The 21,280-nt window shown below is 37.4% G+C and overlaps 2 protein-coding genes across 5 annotated transcripts in view; both read left to right on the top strand.

Annotated features, from left to right (window-relative positions):
• kiaa0825 (KIAA0825 ortholog) overlaps positions 1–10,045 on the top strand; it is a 188,601-nt gene extending 178,556 nt beyond the window's left edge. The window contains exon 20 of the mRNA XM_079813947.1: positions 9,744–10,045. Coding sequence (XP_079670073.1) covers positions 9,744–9,840 — 97 coding nt within the window. The 3' untranslated portion in view covers positions 9,841–10,045. The remainder of the gene's footprint in view (positions 1–9,743) is intronic.
• Positions 10,046–11,233: 1,188 nt separating this feature from the next.
• Positions 11,234–21,280, top strand: part of arb2a (ARB2 cotranscriptional regulator A) — a 227,044-nt gene continuing 216,997 nt past the window's right edge. For 2 of the 4 annotated variants that reach the window (XM_079813949.1, XM_079813951.1), the window contains exons 1-3: positions 11,234–11,301; positions 12,052–12,183; positions 13,773–13,874. In XM_079813949.1, coding sequence (XP_079670075.1) covers positions 12,132–12,183; positions 13,773–13,874 — 154 coding nt within the window. In that variant the 5' untranslated portion in view covers positions 11,234–11,301; positions 12,052–12,131. The remainder of the gene's footprint in view (positions 11,302–12,051; positions 12,184–13,772; positions 13,875–21,280) is intronic. The other 2 variants (XM_079813948.1, XM_079813950.1) reach the window with 2 other exon arrangements.

The following is a 21,280-nucleotide window of genomic DNA, read 5'->3' on the forward strand; positions in this document are numbered from 1 at the left end:
TATTTTAGAACCAGTGTAGTGAGATGGACTTTGTAACGACGTCTTTAGTACCTTTTAAGGGTCTTGAGAGTGAACCGTGCCATTGTGCCAATGGAGGCCTTTCAGAGCCATCAGATTTCAACTAAAATATCTTCATTTCTGTTCCGAAGATGAACGGAGGTCTGACGGGTGTCGAACGACATGAGGGTAAGTAATTAATGACAGAATTATCATTTTTGGGTGAACTAACCCTTTAACAAATTGAACGTTACTATGAGTTGCTAAATTTTTCATGTATAATAAACAATTCTTGTACTGTATCACAATTTGATGTTCGAAGTAAAAATATGGGTCCTGAAGTAAAAAAAAAAATGTATACATTTGTTAAATGTTAGGCATACACTAGCCTATGGATAACATAATGGACTGAAATCCACAAAAAGTGTTTTGTTAGAACAGGATTATTGCAGTCATACCACTCTGGCTCAAGCATTTGTATCAGTACTTTTCCGAACTGTAGGTATTTGAACAACCTTTTCTCTGCAGAGCACCTCTGTGATTTCCAAAGGGCAAAGCCATAAGCATGAAATGAACTGAATTCCTCACATCCCAGGGCAAGGCCAGAACCACCGGTCCCTATTCTGAGCACTCTCTCTCCTCAGAACATCTCTCCTTCGTGGCATGCATGGAAAGCCCTGACCTTTTCAGAAAGTTGAGCACTTTAAATATTTAGGTTTGGGTTATGATGGATCCTTGAAGTGCTAAGCATGTGCAAAGCCTCTGATTAGCACGACTTGTCAGCTCGCCATTTCTTCGCCCCGTGTTGAGCGTCACATTGCTCTTTGTTTGACAGACGCACATTTAAACAAACACGGGTACCTGTCGGCGACTGTGCTGGTAGTCTGCTCGCCCGAAAAACACGTAGAGGAGAGGAAAACCACTCCGCTAGCTGACAGTTAATCTAATAGCCTCTGCTGTTCTTCTCCCTTCTCTCTTCTCCTAAATGGGGCTGCTCATGCAGTGCAAGGCACGGTGTTAAGATAGCCCTGAGTGGGCCACACTTTAATGTGATAAGAACAGTGTATAGAAGTGCCAGAGACTGTTACTCTGCTTGTTCTTCAGGCTTGACCTGTGAGGGACCACTGGTGCGGATCCTTCTGTAAAGATAGATAGCTTCAACATTAAAGGACTTTCATAGGCACAGTCTGAATGTTAAAACTGGCCCATGGCTGTGAAACACAATGGTAATGTACACATTGCAAAGTTTTGGGAGTGTCAACCACGTTTATTTGCTTGAGGGAATCCCTAGATCAAGCATATTTAAGAGTTGAATCCAGTCTGCAAAGTTATCAGTGGCCAACCACCAAAATGTAGACATATTTTGAAACTTCAGTTTTGTGAGACTTCAGTTGAGAGGGAACAATGCAACAAATCCGCACACTTCTGTTAAGGAAACGTCTACACTGCAAATGTACTAAACTAGTGGCCATTTGAAAGTGAGCATCATTTAGGCTGGGGGCACTATGAAAAGAGCAGGGCATGTTTTATATGTGAATATTTAGAACACTCTGCACAGACACTGCTGATCAAAAAGTTTTTAATGTTTTTGAAAGAAGTCTCTTATGGTCACCAAGGCTTCATTTAGTTGATCAAAAATGCAGTAAAAACTGTAATTTGTGAAATATTATTATACTTTACAATTCTTATTTTTTCCAATGTTGAAAACAGTTGTGCCGCTTCGTATTTTTGTAGAAACCGTGATACTTTTTTTCAAGATTATTTGATGAATAGAAAGTTCAAAAGAACAGCATTATTTGAAATAGAAATCTTTTGTGACATTATAAAAGTTCTTACTGGCTATGTTTACACTTGTTTACACTTTTTTCGGGTTGATGTGCACGTTTATTTGACACAAGCTTCAAATCGGAATTGAGTTTTTGACATGCGCACACTTCACAAATATACAGTTTCCTGCTGTTTGAAAATACTATTCTACATTGCTACTTTTCTTTGCTTTAAACAGCAGATTTAATATTTATCTATTACGTGTCCTAATTAGGAGACAATGAGCATATGAACCGTTATGCCGTACTGCTTATATTTATCAAGCCGTAAAAATGGCCCTACCCGCTCCCAAAACCATCCGTCACCAGCCAGTGTGGTTAGTGGTTTTCTGAAGTTACTACCTACCACTCAGCATTTTCACTGGCCACAATTTTGACATTGATGCCATGTGGAGAAACTGCCATATAGATATTTTTTATATTATCTCATAATTTGGCTTCAGGTATATTAGGCTGTTGTCACTTTAAGACCGGACGCACAGATCCATTATACTGTTACACATGTGTTTATTTAACTGACTGCGTTCACATGAATACTCACCAAAACCGGCATTTTGACAAGATTTTGTGTGTATTGTATTGACTGTTTAAGCGCTGAGAGGCGGCTTTATGTGCGCGCACTTTGGGTGTGAGCACAAAATCTGCCGGAATAAGTAAAATGATGCCCAATACGCGCAATCCCACGCTGCAATTAAAGCCCTGCAACACCAACAATATTCATCCAGTGGAAATGAAGCGAGTGTGTGAGGGGAGGCGGGTTTGTGTGTCAACTCAATGTCGGAGAGATGAGAAAACGAGAAGCTCGTGTAGTGTGTAATCTATGGAAAATGAGTATTGAAAACGTTTCAGATATTTCAGTTTTGATATGTATCGAACAAAATCGATATTTTCAAAAACACTACATTGCACTTAGTTTATTATTTTAGATGCATTTTAAAAGACTACAATTGAAAAATTTATATTATATATATACAATTCAACCTGCCAAAGTGGCTAGTAGGAGTGACTGCGTTACACGCCACTGCTGAAATCCACCCGCATTTGGCAGGTGGACGGGTGTTAATGTCAAACCCAGCATACAGATTTTAGCAAACAAGCACAACATGCAGGCAAACACGGCTGGAGGGTGTCAGCGAGCCGATTTCCGCTGGACTATATGGAATCTGTAAATATATGGCTCATAATCCGTGTAGTCTGTTCTCTATGCAGAGGAAGAGCAGACTCAGCAAGAGTGGTATTAATGCATGAAAAATGAGCCGCACAATAAGACTGAAAGACCACATCACACCGGGCTTATTAAGATAGAGAAGCCAGCTGAATTACCTGCCTGACACTTAGTATTTGTCAGGAAACATTAAAAGACTGGAAACTCAGTGAGGACACATTAGATATTCACTACTATGAAAAAGAGGCTCAGGTTTGACTTATTACCACGTCTTGTCACATAGTGAAACACCGAGACGAGGCTCGACGGTATTACACCTGTACTTTTTGATTGATGACTTGAATGAGAAATTTTACTTTATTGACACATTTTGATTTTGTACTGTTCTTTGCAGGTATGCATCCATACTGTACGCACAAAAGTTAGAGATGCTACAGTGACATTGATAAACGGAGGTAGTTGAACATATGCTCTTAACATCATAGGTGGACACAAACGGAAGTTATTGAGGTGTTTACTAGGTAATTTTACCATGTATCTACACATCCTCTCCTGAGAAAAAAAAAAATCCTCGACCCAGTTTCAAATCTGCACTTAACACTTCCCTGTGGCTCGCGTTCTCATTCATCAAGCATGTTTGTCCCACTGACAGGCTGCAGACCACCGCCTGAATATCAATATCAGCTAAGACAACGACGGCAAGCACCGGGCGAGTAACCTTCAGCTAAATGTCATTCTGCTTAATCCTATTTGAAAATTAAACATTGAAAAAAACGTCTTCACTTCTTCCTCCCAGACCTTCGCCTTCCCTGTTCATTTCGGCACGTCCCTGACATTTGTAAATATTGTGTTTTCCATGTGTTCTCCATTATTTGTTATTTGTTTGTAGCACCGAAGTAATGACTGACCAGAGATGAGAGACTGAGGCCGTTTGACATTTTCCTGTGTTGTTTTCCTTTCGGAACTGTGTGCACATATTTCCTGTACAATCTTATGGTGCGGTCACATTAGCAGAATTGTGGTGAAATTTCACAGGCAAAAAAGGTCCATTGACTATTATCAATTGTGTAACATGGACCACAGCTCACTTTCAAATAGTGATGAACCTAAATTGGAAACATTCGGTCGAAACCACAAAAGAAAAAAAATATTAGTTTCGGAAATCATTGACCGAAACAGAGCTTCTCAGATTTGAATGTCAGCTTCCAAGTCATGTAGCAAAAACAGTCATTAGGCAGTGGTGGCTTAATAGACTGGTAAACCAGATTTGATTTCGCCCTGCAGCTCAGGCTGGAAACCTGTACATATTTTTATCCTGCTTCTGTTACAAATTTGCGGGGACCAATCACAAACCGGCTTATCCACCTGGCGCGCTATTGGCAGGTTTAACACAATGACAGATAGAGAAGCGATGGATCGTTGGTCTGATTGGTTGAAGGACTATCCAATTGCGTACAGAGTCATTTGAACTATGCCTGTTGATCATGCCTCTTGTGCAGTAGAAAATACAGAGCAGACTCCCCAGACTAATGTTCAGTCTTAAAAGATTTAGCTCGGTGTGGTGATAGCCAGACAAGTGGCTTAATGCTTATGCTGCGTTCACACCAAAAGCAAATAGAGTGTTAGGAGCGAGTGATTTCAATGTTAAGTCAATGGAAAGGCGTGTTGACGCGTGTCTGGAGGTCCCGCGGCGCGATGGACGCGATTCCGCTCCATTCACGCGTCCAGTTCGCGTGAATGACGCAAATTGGATGCGAATTTAGCGTCTTGCGCGTTATGCGCTAGTGGTGCTTTTTGTGCATTCACGCGTTTGAAGCGAATTCGCGTCTGACGGCGAGTTGAAAAATCTGAACTTTGGCGTCAATTTGCGTCGCGTAAACCAATCAGGAGCCTGCTTGCTGCTGTCACGTGGTAAAGTGACGTGATGAGAACTCCTGCATAATTTAAAAATACTACTGTTGTGTTACAAAATGTAGTTTTAAGACTTTTTCAGGTGAGAATGTAGTTGTTTAAAGCTCAAATCTGTGGTTTATTTATAAAGAGAGCGCCTATTTAAAAAACAATCTTTTGTTTTTGGAGTTGTGAGACCTAGGCGATCACCGGGCGCTCAGCGCTCACAACCCCGGCGAGAGCAGCCTTTCCTCGGCCAGTCCTTCTGAAGTTTGCCGCTGGCTCTGATGTCCTGTAGTGGTTCGTCTTGTGTGGATCTAACGGGCAATCTTTGATGTCATGAATCTACAATTTGTTGTCTGCCAAATCGTTTTGACTGAGGGCAAAGAGAAGTTTCATAACTTTACTTTTTAAGGGTATTTAAATATACATGCAGTGAAGATAATGTAGGAGTTGCCTGGACCACATTTGTGTGGTTATTAATGTATAATATTTATTTTTAATGAAAATGAAAAGAGGCAGAGTGGTGTTTTATGACATATTTCTCCTGGAGCGCCTTGAACGTGCATCTATTTCGCTTCAAATTCGCTGTGGATGCCCGAATGGATTCAAAATGTTCAAGCGTCCAACTAGACGCGGTAGACGCGATTTTGCCGCTCTATTCACGTTTGGTGTGAACGCAGCATTAGAGAGTCAGACTGGTAACCCAAAGGTTGCGGGTTCGATTCCTAATACTGGCATAAAAATAACTGATGCCTTGCCGTGATCACCTAACCCCCAATCGCTCCCTGGGTGCCACAGCAAAACTGGCTGCCCACTGCTCTGGGTGTGTGTGTCCAGGGTTCGCAGTGTTTGTGTGTGTGTGTGTTTACTACTCACTGCTCCTAATGTGTGCACTAACTTGGATGGGTTAAATGCAGAGGACAAATTCCGAGTATGGGTTATTGGCGAAATCTACATGGAGAAGTCTTCTTTGGAAGATTCCTGTTGAAATTACTTCATTTTGACGGCCATAATTTGGAGGACGGATTACAAATAAGGACGGATTACAATGAAGAACAGATTACAAATGAGGGCCAATGGGGCAAGTGTCTCGGGCCTCTGATGGTCAGCTGATGCCCCTTTTCCACCAAAAAGGACAGATGATGGCACCAGAAATGGTTCTTGGCTCGAAATCATAGGGGGGCCTTTTTTAATGCTATATAGCACCAATTTTGGTGGTTCAGTGGTTCTTCAGTGGTTCTTCACCGGTTCTTCACCGGTTCTTTGACTAAGGTGCTATATAGCACCGCTGAAGAACCACTGAAGCACCAAAATTGGTGCTATATAGCACTAAAAAAGGTTCCCCTAGGATTACGAGCCAAGAACCATTTTTTGGTGCCATATAGAACCTTTTTTTTTTAGAGTGTACTGTGAACAGCAAAACAGAAACAAGAGAAGGCACACTGTTTGACTTTAGACTGGATATAGTCAGGTAAACAACACATAGCAGCGTTACCATTCATTCATCAATTCTGTGGAAACGCGGCTGGTTCATGACAGGCTCCAGTTCGCCTGGCCGAGAACAGACTATGGCTCCAGTATGCGAACCATTCTGTTGGAAAAGTGGTATGAGATGCCTGAAAACATGCTGCTGCAGATGTAAAACTGATATAGATAGACATGCTCTGCTAAATAAAGAAAGAAAAATGACAAATATTATTTCCTTATAAACACCTTATTGAAGATTTGATATTGTGTACGTGTTATATAGTACATTGTTTCCTGTTGTTAGCCCATGGTGTGTTCATTTTCATATTTGCAACTTGATTTCTCATATTTGCAATGTAATTTCTTGTTATTTGGACATTATATCTCACAATTGGGTCTCCGAAGAGGCTGGTGCCCTGGGGCCTCGCTCGAGGGCCGCAGTCCTTCTACGCCACCAGTGCACGAGAAAAAGAAAGTGAGAGATGACAGAAAATAAATGTGCAAACCCACACACACTCATCTGTCGAGCTGTTGCTGTCAGGTTCAGGCCCAGTGGTTTTGTTAAGGTGACTCTGACAGGAGGAAAGAGACGCCGCTCTGATAGGAGACATGCCCGAGAGGCCCCCATGCATCAAACGCACATATTTACATAAACAAATCCTCCCCATATAGACTGTAATTACCACAGTGACACTGCCATCCATAGAGGAGAAAAGAGCTTGTCTGATAGCGACACGTTCACAATGACTGAGGTGGAAGCTCAATCAATGCGGCCACGTCGCAAGCTGCTTTATGCGCACAGGTCGAGTCCTTTGATAGGCTTTTGTGCCACTACTGAATATATGGACACCATACATCATCATCTGAAAAGGTGCCGTCTCCTAACACAGAAAGATAAAAGGAGGGATGCTCACACTTTGTTACCAACACAAATGTGTAATGTTGAAAGATGCTCTTTGAGGTGAGGACATAAACACAGGCATACAGGTGATGGCTGTGATTGTATCGTGTATATCTTCTCGTATTATATTTTTTTCCCTCACTTAGCACCATGTCAAACCATTTTTCAATCTTGATTTATGATTATGTACTGAAAAAACAGGATATATGTTACGACTTTGCTTGTGTGGTCTAAAAATAAATGTTGCTAAAGGTGTGAATTTGAAGGTGTGAAGGTGTTATTTTGAAATATGTGTTTACTCTTTGTCAGACGCAGTTTAAGTAAAGAGTGCCTGAGAAAACACATTGTCCTGATTCAGAATCTGTGGTCAGATAAGTCAGTGTCAGGCTATAAGTCAGTGTCAGGTAAATGCATGAATGTTTCGCCTATCATTATTACATATTCGGGTCTTTAGCGACCCGGATCTATGTCTAACACGTATGGATCTCTACCTGTTGTGACTTGTGATAATATAAAAGTCTCCTGATATTAGAGTAACAATTATAGAAGAATAAAATATAGCATATTTTGTTACCTTTTGGAGCTTGGAAGGGTTCAGTTTGAGCAGATGTTTTATACCATCATCACTGTCCTCGTCAGAGCTCATTTCCCAGTACATTCAGCATCTGGCTCATATTGGCGATGTCAAACATTTTCTCAAAACTATCATTTTCAACATCTTCAAAATCAATATTTTGATCACTGACAGCTTCTTCAGCAGATCCACAATCAAGTGTCAGTGACATATTTGATTGCGCTCGGTACTTGCTCTGCTGTAAATCACTGAGCCATTTAAAGTTTTGCTGTTGATACTTCCTATTCTTTTGTTGTCTGCCTGCGGTGACTATGAGTGAAACGTCACTTCATCATTGTGTATCAGACATTTCCACCTTGTGGAATATAGATGAATTGCACTTATTCAGTCATTAAAGATTCAATTATTGTTGTGCTGAAAAAATGTGACCCTGGACCACAAAACCATAAGGGTAAATTGCTTTTTGAAATTGAGATGTATACATCCTCTGAAAGCTGAATAAATAAGCTTTCCATTGATGTATGGTTTGTTAGGATAGGCAATATTTGGCTGAGATTGCAAATGTTTGAAAATCTTGAATCTGAGGGTGCAAAGAAATCAAAATATTAAGAAAATCGCCTTTAAAGTTGTCTAAATGAAGTCCTTAGCAACACATATTACTAATAATAATACAATTTTGATATATTTGCGGTAGGACATTTACAAAGTATCTTTATGGAACATGGTCTTTACTTAATATCCTAATGATTTTTGGCATAAAAGGAAAATAGATAATTTTGACCCATACAATGTGTTGGCTATTGCCACAATTACACCTGTGCGACTTATGACTGGTTTTGAGGTCCAGGGTCACAAATATACTTACACTGTTACACACCTCTGGTAGTTAGCAACCCTATACAATTTTTGCAAAAAAAATGATGGGAAAACGTGCATTCTTTTAAATATATTTTTTTGTTATATTGTTTATAATAAATTGATTGAGAAATACTGAGAAGGTTGATGTCATAGTGAATGACGTCCCGGGTCACTAAAGACCTTAGGTTTGTCTTTTAGGGTTAGCGTTATTTTTGTAACTTGTTACAACATAAAAAGCACTCATCTCAGAAAAAAAAAACAAATATGTTATACTGTGATTGTAGCATTATGAGGTGGCAAGCACTGTATATAACTTCATTATAAATAAAGCGCAAAAGAAACTGCGAGCATGCAACGTTGTAGATATAAATGACGTACTTCATGTGTTAGCTGGGAAGAATTTGCATTCAGGTATGTTTATTCTATTCATCAGGAGTAGTTTCCATGTTTCATTAACAGTTAATGTTGCTATGTATTTACCATGGTAACTGTTGTTTCTGTAACCATCAAATGTCATCCGGAATATTTTGACCCCTCAGTCAAGATGAATGTGAACAAAGATTTGAATGATGAAATAGAATTGACAATTGCCAAGTAGCTTTAAAACACTTTATTATAGGCTGCTATAGCAATATTTTAGTTAAGGACTGTTTCGCAAAGTCACATTTGAAAACAATTAGTGTTCTAAAATCGTCTACAAGCTGAAGCTAATAAAATCGGAGTCTGTGTCCATCATACATTGTCCGATTGCCCAATCTGCAGTCTGTTTCTGACTTTCAGTAACTTGCGTTGACTCATCCACACTGCATATTGTGGCAAAAAATCTGTGCACGTGTATTCGTGTAAGTCGAAATTTGAAAGTTGCATAAACAAACAGAAACTGGTGATTTCATCTAACTCTTGCATTTTTGTGTGCAGCATCAGATATGCAGCAAACAGAGGTTGGCTGTACTAGTTTAATGGTTGTATGTTTAAGTTTGTGTACGCTCTATCGCCCACAAGAGATTTACTGTGAAGTGAAATTCTCAAGGCCTAACACACACTTCTGTTTGTGAATTGCAGGTGGGAGATGCAGGATGCTGCAGCACTAGAGGATGAAGAGAAGATTTTAGTGGATCAGTTAAAGAAAACATACTTCACCAAAAGCCATGAAACATGAACTCTCATCGGCAGGAGCACCAACTGACCAATTTATTGAAATGTTAAAAGTGTACATGTACTCTGTGTTTAAGAACAGCTGCTACAAAGATTGTTAGCACTGATGTACTGTGGTTGTGAAACTAAAATTCTTTGTAGATGAATAATAAACAAAAAACAAAACAAAACATTGTGATCTGTAATAAATCACAAGAAGGCTTTTGATGAAATATGACTCTACTCTGTATTGAATGCATGCCCAACTGAAAACTGGACTCCATCGATCTGTTATACAAATGACAATATAACAGTTATGAGGAAATAGATTTTGGAGCGTTATTAAGGGCTTACAGGAGGTGCTCAATAGCAGGGGTTTTCAATCTTTTAGATGCCACGGACCCCCAAATATGATCATCCCTGTGTGAAGGACCCCGCATTCTAAAAAGTATAAGGCATCTGTCTTTTATAAACACTCAATTTATACACACACACACACAAAAAAAAATATTATAAATTAGTTTCAATTACTTTATTATATATTTTGTTCTACTCAATGTAGTAATGTATTGTTATATGTATAATGTATTTATTTCTAATGTATTTAATTTTAATCTAATTTATTTAATAGATTAATAACTCACTTTTTTACATCACATTTTTATTTTGTATATTTATTTAGATCTAATTTATTGCTTCACTCATTTATTGTATTCAAATTATTTTATTATTTTAAATTCTAGACTTTTCCACAGACCCCCTGTCACTCTCTTGAAAACCCCTGCTCTAAAGAATAAAGATAAAACAGTGGATGAAACGTCTGCATAATATGATCATTTGAAAGAGATTCTTACAGAAACTGAGCTAACAACACTTAATTTAATCCTGGAAACCTTAAAGAGTTTAAATGAGAAGTTCAGTAGTGGATTTTTAATGCAGAAATAAGAATTGTATTCTTTGAATATTTGGTTTTATGAATATTTTGAATGTTTGACTAAAGTTTGCTTGCTTGAGTTATTTATTTATTTTAACATCAGGCATTATGAATAGGGGCTTCGTCACAAACTTGCAAATGGCAAATAACAGCAATTGTTATTTTTAAAAAAAAATGCTTTATGTGGAGTTTATGTATTTATAAGTTGTTGTTTTTAAGATCACAGTTCATTTACAGTCGTTGAAATAACACTATGCGCGTGTGATTATTGGATATTTTCTTTCAGAAGATTTAAACTGTATATAATACACATCATTTAAAATGAAGTTTATTTACTATTATTGTAACGAACACGTTTGTATAGCAATAATCCGTGCGTTTGGTACAGATCTTCTGTATGTGTGTGAAAAGCGGCGCTGTCTTTTTAAATCCCGCCAATCAGCTGAAACGCGTGTAAAACGCTTCCGTTTCCGAGGAGACGGATGCGTTTCTTCCTGTTTGGCAGAAGGAGGAAGCAGGATGTGTGAAATCTCACATGTGCTTGTTGTTATGGTACGTGAGCGGAGCGACATGCATGCAAATCCATATTAACCTCTCCCACCGTCTTCATTTAGCTCGTCAGCAGGGTGATCAGTATCGCTGCTTTAAATATCTGTGCTTCGTGAAGTTATTGTCCCATTTGTGGAATGGGTTGTTTATAAACATTGGCTGGTGTCCATGCAGTGAGTCTGTTAGCCTGTTTACATGCTCCGATCATGTCAGAAACAGCAGGTCGCTGCTTTCTCTGTTTCTCTGAATGCAGACACTGAGATTTAGGTGCTATGTGAGTCTCTCACTTCAGCACGCTTGGTTATAGACCTTGATCAAACTGTTAGCTTAAGGCTAGTTGTCATCATAACACACAGCCAGCACTGTCTGATCAAAGTGCACTGCCATTAAAGTAGGATTCAATACAATGACTTACATTTGACTGCTTACACATGAGCACATTTCAGCATTAATATCACAACACTAGCATTACTCTAGAAGCTACCTCGTTCAACAAGTTATTCAATTATATTTAGTCTATTATTTATAAAGAATGTTTGATATGTACTGGCTTTGTTTGGGTTTGGGACAAATGTGCATTGACTATCATCATCATTTCTATAAAGTAATGCATTTTACAGTGTGATAGCAGACAGACTTCTTTTGATTGTATTGACAGTATGTAAGCCTTAACATTGAAAATGTGTTTTTTTTTTTTTAAATTAAATTTAATGTTAGTAAATATATTTATTTATTTGTATTCTTGTCAATCAGGGTGACGTTCTGTAGTGGTTTGTGTCCATGCCTATTAGAGCCTGCAGAGCAGCTTCCTCTTCTGTTTATTTTGGATAACTATGGCACAGCTCTTGGCACAAGAGGAAAAAGAAAAAACTACTGCACTAAAAGGTAACACCAGCAGTTACAGTACTGGTCAAAAGTTTGGAAACATTATTTGTAATGTTTTTGAAAGAAGTCTCTTATGATCATCAAGGCTGCATTTAAAAAAAAATCTAAAATACAGGGAAAAAACAGTAATATTATGAAATATTATTACAATTTAAAATAATGGTTTTCTGTTTTAGTATACTTTAAAATATAATTTATTTCTGTGATGCAAAGCTGAATTTGCAGCATCATTACTCCAGTCTTCAGTGTCACATGGTCCTTCAGAAATCAGTCTATTATGCTGATTTGATACTCCGTTATTATCAATGCTAGAAACCGTTGTGCTGCTTAATATTTTTGTATAATGATAATTTTTCATTTTTCAATTTTTCAGTTTCTTTGATGAATAAAACTTTTAAAAAATAACAGCATTTATTTAAAATAACAATATAGAATAATGTAACAATATAGAGTACTATTAAAAATTTTGGGGTCAGTATTTTTTTGAAAGAAATTCATACTTTTATTCAAGGATGTTAAATTGATAAAAAGTGACAGTAAATATTTATATTGTTAGAAAGGATTTTTATTTTGAATAAATGTTGTTCTTTTTTTAACTTTTTATTCAATAAAGTGAAAAAGTATCACAGGTTCCAAAAGCAGCACGACTGTTTCCAACATTGATAATAACAGGAGTATCAAATCAGCATATTAGAATGATTTCTGAAGGATCATGTGACACTGAAGACAGGAGTAATTTCTGGTGAAAATTCAGCTTTGCATCATAGAAATAAATTACATTTTAAGGTATATTAAAACAGAAAACCATTATTTTAAATTGTAATAATATTTCACAATATTATTGTTTTTTTTTTCTGTATTTTTTAAACAAATAAATGCAGGCTTGGATAGATATTGCTGGGTTTTTTTTTTTTTTACGAATTGTAGTTTGTTACTGATTGCAAAAAAACTACATGACAAAAATTGTAGTTAGTAACGCAATCCATTACATTACACATTTAAGGTAATATAATCAGACTACTTTTAGATTACTTTTGACCTAACTTGTTTATCACATTGAATTGAATAGGAAAGTATTTTACCATACTGATATAAAAAAATACAAAGAGAAAGAAAATATCTTCTATTCTTGAAGTGCATTAAATATTACATTATGTCAAGAGGTTCATGATGGAACTGCAGGGGGTTTGTGAGTTAAATGAAAAGCTACTAATTAATAATGAATCATACAAATTTGAATTATAACCACCTGACTACTGGTTGGTCTCTGTACAGTTTCACAAACTAAAAGACTTTCTGAATGTTTAGAAAAGATATGGAGAAAAAAAGAAGAATTACGGCGAATCAATAAATAATGAATGATTTACTTACTGCCAGTGGGTAAATAATATTATTATAAAGCGAGTATTTTAAAATGTGATATTATCTAATTGCAAATACTTTTAAAATATCTAATTACATAATCCAGATTACATGTAATCAGTTACTACTCAGCACTATATATGGATGAATGAATACTTTGACTGGTGATTTTCATTGTATGTGAATAGAATAACAAGTATTTGTTTGTATGCCTATTTGTTTTGTAGATTTATTGTCCAGGATAGATTTAGACGAGCTGATGAAAAAAGACGAACCTCCACTGAACTTTCCAGAAACTCTGGACGGGTTTGAATATGCCTTCAATGAACGTAAGACCTTTCGCTTGTCTTTACTCTAAACTTTTTTAGACGCAGTAAATTATTTTTCACTATGACATAGAGCATCAAATAACATTTCAGCTTGTACTTTAATAACATCATTTTGTACCTTGTCTGTGGTTATGAAGGTTTGAATGCATTAGAAGTGTGCCGTTGGTTTCATTGGATATTGACAGCAGGCAGCAGGCTGTGATAGCGCTGTCTGTTTCAGAGTCTCTGGAGTCTGTGGCAGCTGAATGGACAAGTTGTGCATGCTATGGGCTGTCAGTGGCTTACTCAGCCTTGCGCTCTGTTTGACGGCTAGATTTGCATAACCTTGCTCCTCTCTCTAAAACGCCTCCTGTTAACGTCTGGAATACCTTATATCAGTCTCTCAGTGAAGAGTATCACTTTTACTCGATTTTATAAGAAAGTTTCACTTTGTAACTTCTTTTCTCACTCTCTGAGATGAATGTAAAACTACCATTGAGCCAAAGTTTAGTCCTGAGTATTAACTTTTTGATGCAAGATTTCTGGCACAAAATATGCCTTTTAGAAAAAGTTGATTGTTAAACTAAAAATTATAATAATAATTAGTTACATTTATATAGCGCTTTTTCTGGATACTCAAAGCGCTTTACATATGGAAGGGGGGAATCTCCTCAACCACCACCGATGTGCGTCATCCACCTGGATGATGCGACGGCAGCCATATTGCGCCAGAACGCCCACCACACACCAGCTGATTGGTGGAGAGGAGACCGAGTGATGAAGCCAATCATATATGGGGATGATTAGGAGACCATGATGGACAGAGGCCAATGGGCAAATTTGGCCAGGATGCCAGGGTTACACCCCTACTCTTTTTCCGAAAGACATCCTGGGATTTTTTATGACCACAGAGAGTCAGGACCTCGGTTTAACGTCTCATCCGAAGGACGGTGCTCTTTGACACTATAGTGTCCCCATCACTATACTGGGGTGTTTGGACCCACACAGACCACAGGGTGAGCACCCCCTGCTGGCCTCACTAACACCTCTACCAGCAGCTACCTAGTTTTCCCAGTTGGTCTCCCATCCAGGTACTAACCAGGCTCAGCCCTGCTTCGCTTTAGTGGGAAACCAGTCTTTGGCTACAGGGTGATATGGCTGCTGGATTATATAAGCCAATTTGACATGCCTAAATATACACTCTATTGCCGAAAGGATTGGGACACCCCTCCAAATCATTGACTTGAGGTGTTCCAATCACTTCCATGGCCACAGGTATATAAAATCAAGCACCTTTCATTTGTGAAAGAATGGGCCGCTCTCAGGAGCTCAGGGAATTCAAGCGGGGTTCCGTGATTGGTTGCCAACTGTGCAATAAGTCCATTCATGAAATTTCCTCACTACTAAAAATTTCATGGTCAACTGTTAGTGGTATTATAACAAAGTGGAAGCAATTGGGAACAACAGCAACAGCATATTTTGCTAAAATGTACATTTGGCGATATGGCTCTCTTCTAAATTCCCCATCCTTTTCATGAGCTCCATGAAAAGCCAAGACAGGGAACAGCAGCAGATTCTGGGGACAACCTCCCATTTTTTTAAACTGGGAGGGCAGTGAAATCCCCCATTTAGAACAGAGTATGAGAATGACATTGATTAAGTTAAACAGTTTAAGGAGGAGCCGGGGTGGAGGTGCAAAGCAGCCAAGCAGGCAGATTGAAGTGAAGCTCCGCTTAAGTAAGGCGCCCTGTTTGAGAGTTGCAAATTGAGTGCATAGGAATCGGATCAGCTGGTATGGGCGGGGTTGGAATTTTTTTCAATCAGGGCTGCGTTCAGCCCCGACAAAACGTTGCAAAACGTTTTTTAAACGGAAACGGTGCTGCGTTGAACACCCTGTTCTGTTGAGGCAAGAGTTGTAACTATGGCAGCCGAGAAGGCCATTCTTTGTGTTCTTTTTGAGGAATTTTCGGAGCCTGATAAAATCGATATAAATACGTGTTTAATACTGCAAAATACATGCAATCACTGCCCTTGCCGTCCAGATAAAATGACAACATCCCAATCCCATTTATTTAACTTTATCTCCTGGTAATCAATTCTAATTTAAACAATTGTATTTCTAGTTCTTACTTTTTTAATAGCTTGTATTTTCTTTCTCACTTTATGTCAAGCAATTACCATATATGAAATTTGGTATCTAAATAAACTTGCCTTGCAATGAAGCTACATATATAAATAAATACGTCATCATGTTGATTTATATATGTATATATATTATTATTATTATTTTTTTTTATTGGCATATATATATATATATATATATATATGCCAATAAAAATAATAATAATAATAAATATATATATATTTATATATATATATATATATATATTTATATATATTTATATATATATATATATATTTATATATATTTATATATATATATATATATATTTATATATATTTATATATATATATATATATATATATTTATATATATTTATATATATATATATATATATATATTTATATATATTTATATATATATTTATATATATATTTATATATATATATATATATATATATATATATATATATATATATATATATATATATTAGGACGTCGTCGATGACGTCGACGACGTGCATGAAATGCGTCGACGCGTCGGCGGCACATTATTTACGTTCTAGAATGGAACAGAAGATCTAGAATAATGGCAGCTTCTGCTCCCGGGCCATAGCTGTCAACATTGAACATTGAAAATAAGGGAGATTTCCCGGAATCCATCCACAAAATAAGGGATTTTTTTTTTACACGATTCTTACCCACAAACTTAAAAAAAAGAGTCTAAAGAGTTTACAACTACACAAAATATTTTGATTTTGGCCGTCAGCGTCCTGATCCATCATTGCACATCACACTCATCTACCTAATCTCCTTGAAGTTTACTTCCCGCTACTTTTTCCCTCTTCCTCCCGCCCACGTCTTTTTCTTCTTCGATAGTAGCCTAAGCCAGTGTTTCCCAACTTTTTTCAATCATTTTATCATACGCTACGCTTGGGGTATAACGGTACAGATTGCTCACGGTTCGGTTTGTATCACGGTTTTAGGTTCACCGTTTCGGTACGGTTCAGTATTTGCTATGTTCAGGGAAAAAAGGACTACTGTCAAATAAAAAAAAAGAAAATAATAAGAACAAATAATTTATATACAAGCAGCAGCACAAATAAATACTATCGAGCAAAGATACTAATAAAATAAACTATGCTTTTCAGGTTTTTCAGGTACGTCTAACATTAGTTTTCAGGTACAGAAATTGATCAAATGTAAAATAACATTGCATATTTGACTGTATAAATTAAAGATTAATGCTATTAAACTTACAAAAGCTATTCAATCAAGAGCAGTGAGTGATGCCCTTGTCTTTTGTTTGACATTAAACAGACAGCTGTAAAGGCTACTGCCCCTTTAAGACCTCGGATATGCGTCGTCTTTTCTGGACTGTATAAAGTTTACTTAAGCCATAAACAGACTATGTCTGCTAGAATACTCATCAATATGGACATGTTGACATACTTTTTGCATGAGTTTGTCCGTTCAAGAGCAAGACTTGAAAGAGAACTCAATATTTGCGCGCTGAGAGACGTGTGCGAGCTCAAGGATAAGTGCACAGACAAATTTTCTCACAGTTCGCGCGACTTCTCATTCGCGTCTTCTGGCACTAAAACAGATAGTTGCGTGTTCTGAGTTAACACAATCAGAACGTAAAAATACGGGATATTTTACGGGAAAATACTAAAACGGGAAGACAGCGGGAAAAGAGCTAAAATACGTGAGAAACCCGGAAAAAACGGGAGGGTTGACAGCTATCCGGGCATAGTGAAAATGATAATTTATCATATAAAGCCAGACCGCGACATTCAAAAGTGTGGGAGTACTTTAAACAGAAGCAGAGTAAAACTGTGCTTTGTTCGCTCTGTAACGTCGGTTTCACACTGCACGCGGTGGCAGAGCAGAAGCTGTGCGCGTGGAGAGCGGGAGCTTTCACACTGCCAGTCAGTGTTGCCAAGTCCGCTTTTTTCCGCGGAATTGGGCTACTTCTACACTGTTGCCGCGGGCTGTGTCTCATGTCCGCGGGTTGAAGCAAAAAAACACACATATTTAACCCCCCGAACGCGATGTTTACCAGAGAACCTCCCCGAAACGCGATTGGGCTTGTTTCGGGCTAGTTTTGAGTAAAGAATGGGTGGGTTTTGTTGTGTAAACCTGGCAACCCTGCTGCCAGTGTTCTCTCGCGTAGCTGAACCGTGGCGCGTGTATTGCAACAGACGGTCACATTTTCCAGTGTTCTTCTCCGACCCCAGTACGTCTCGTCTCGTGCTTTTATTTATTATGGGCTGCATATATCTCCTGTTAATGCGACCTGGTTCCGCTCTGTCCCAAACACATATGCATAATAACTTGTTGTATATAGGTAGTTTACATGATTAAAGTAACATTAAAGTTAAGATATGCCTCTAGCTTTAATCATTTAAATGTGTCTTTGAAGTTTGGGCAAAAACTTCTGGCAGCTTTAGTCGTTGTTTATGCACATGTATCTTCAAAATAGACGACTAGTTATACATTAAAACTATGCTGAAAGCTCCTGTATGTGAACCTTTTGCAGATAAATACAAGTGCATTTTCTTTACTATTGACACAAATCAATAAGTAAATCATACTCAACTACTATAGTAAACAACTTTTCCTAATTAGGCCTACTCTGTATACATTTTATGATGAATAGTATCATTATATATTATGTTTAAAAAGCTTCTTGTGTTCATATATTTCATTATAAAATGGCATACTATGTACACTACCCTTCCTGAAATACAATTAATATTGTCATCATTCATTGATTTCATGTTAAAATAATATACAAATTCACTACCCTTTTTGAAATACAATAATCAGTAAAAAAGAATAATAAGATTAATCTGGAAAAATAATCGTTAGATTAGTCGACTAATCGAAAAAATAATCGTTAGATTAGTCGACAGAAAAAATAATCGTTAGTTGCAGCTCTAATATATATATAAAACTCTTATGACAATCATGTCTTCTAATATCTTCAATTGTTGTGTATACTGAGCTGCAGCGGACACATTTGTAAACATCTTTACTTGGACACATTTTGCGAGCTGTCTCTTTAATACCGCGTGGTTTATATACATGTTGCTGCTGATTGGACTGACATATTTGACACACCCACCAAACGAGAAAAAACGCATCTCAAACCCGTTCCACACCGTTTCCAGGAAACATGACGTTCAACCGGAAACCGTAGCAAAACGTTGCGCACCGGTTTGAGCTTTGAACGTGCCCCGGCTGATAGCCTAGCTTGACTGAAAATTTAGGCATAGAAAAAAAAGTAAAGCCTGAACTAACGCAGAGTGTGTTTTACTTTTTTTTCTATGCCTAAATTTTATGTTTAATGCAGTGTGTTACTTGCTGTTTCATTGTCATTTTTGAGTGACTCTTTTTTTAAATACTTTTTTATACTTTTTATTTATGATTTTAAGAGGAAGGATATGTAATTTGAAGTGTTTAAAGAGCACCTATTATGGCATTTAAAATGTTCCAAATATTGTTTTAGAAGTCCCCAACAACAGTTTTGCATGCATGCAATGACAAAAAAGACTTTAGTTTTCTTATAATATGCATTTATTTTTTACCTGTTTTGACAGCGATTCTCAAATGATTCCTTTAGTGATTCACTTTTCAAAACCCCGCCTTTACGTGACGCTAATCTGCTGTGATTGGTCCGATGACCCAGTCAGTTGTGATTGGTATAGTCTGTGCAGATATTTTCGGAAACGGAACGCCCATCAAAGTCTTATAGTGACAGTAATTTGTTAATATGTGTCAGGAGTTATGAATATGAAAACCGCGTCTGTACCGTTTGATTGTAATATGAGCCTCAGCTGATCTCATTCATAAAAAAACTCCTCACGAAGACTCGCGACAAATCAACATCCCTCAGGGCTTTTAGTTCAAAAGTGTGCAGATGAGGAGACATATTGATAGATTCTCATATGTCTGTGTCAAATTTCTAAACAGAGGAGTATTTTTTTATTCAATACTTTCTCAAAATGCGCAGATGTACGTTAGCCTAATCATGAGCGATTGAGTCTCTTATGTGTTGTTTTCAATTCATACTGGCAGCCGGAGGGCGCTCTGTGCAAATGTAGTCCATATATGGTACAGACAGACGAAGAAGATACCATGTGCCATAATAGAAGTCCATAATAAAAGCTTCCTGAGATCGCGAAACATGCAAATAGAGACATTTGAAGACTAATAAACACACAATCGCGACGATGTATGGTTTGTCTTCAAGCCACTTAGTCTTCAAATGCTCATCCTTGGGCAGATGAAAAAAGTTTGCTTTTGAGTCGCACTTCAGAACACAGCGTCTCATCGCCATTATGTTTTCTAGTTTTCACTGGCATCTTGGAGCGCAATAAGTGGGCGTATCGTATTCAAATAACTTGACAAGTTGACGTCATCTAGTCAGAGAAAAAGCTTCGGTCTTCTAACGATTCTTAAAAATGACTCCGAGTCGACTCTTACTTTTGAAAGAAAATAACTATATATACGGTGCACTGTCATATTTCAAACTTTGCAGGATGTTTTTGTTCACTTAGATCTATGTTACACACTACATGAAAGGTAAATTTCAAAATTCCATGATAGGTGCTCTTTAAAATTACCTACTTTTAGATTTCCTATCTCTACAGTTTTCTCTACAAAACCATCACAGTATACCCTATTTTTGGAAATTGCTTTTTAATTTTTGTCCAATTTTTGTGTGTTTTTGTCCCCTCTTGCTCTTTTTTTTTTTTTAATCTTTTTAACTCCACAAGAAATGTGTATGCATTTGAGATGAATATATATATATATTTTTTCAAATCATTTGGCATGATGACTTCATCCCAGTCCGCCTTTAGCTCGTTCATTACTGGAAATCCAAGGTTATGTATACCTCATTAAGCTAAAAATCGAGAAAGCATGCTAATTATGCCAGGTTAAAGCAGGGAGAATAAGTAGAAGGGGGGTATTCCTCAGAGAGCCTGTGTTATGAAGACGACGGAGCTGAACTTCCACTGCATGTTGGTTTCATTAGATCCTCTCTTCCTTCTTTTAGGCACTTCTGGTAGTAGTGTTTCTCTTCACCCCTTTGTGAATGCATAATTTATTTTTAAAGGTACTTTTTTTTGTACTAGCTCTTCCATTCCACCTATCATTCTTTTTCTAATATTCTTTTCCCCATCCTATCTCAAAGTAGCGGCCATGTTTTCAGAGTTTAGTGTTGATCTACGGCCTTTTAGCGCTACATGCTGTTGAACAGCTAACGATGAAAGCGAATAGTGTAATGCTCTCTTGA

Source organism: Gobio gobio (genome assembly GCF_949357685.1).
Source record: "Gobio gobio genome assembly, chromosome: 4".
NCBI classification, from domain to species: domain Eukaryota; kingdom Metazoa; phylum Chordata; class Actinopteri; order Cypriniformes; family Gobionidae; genus Gobio; species Gobio gobio.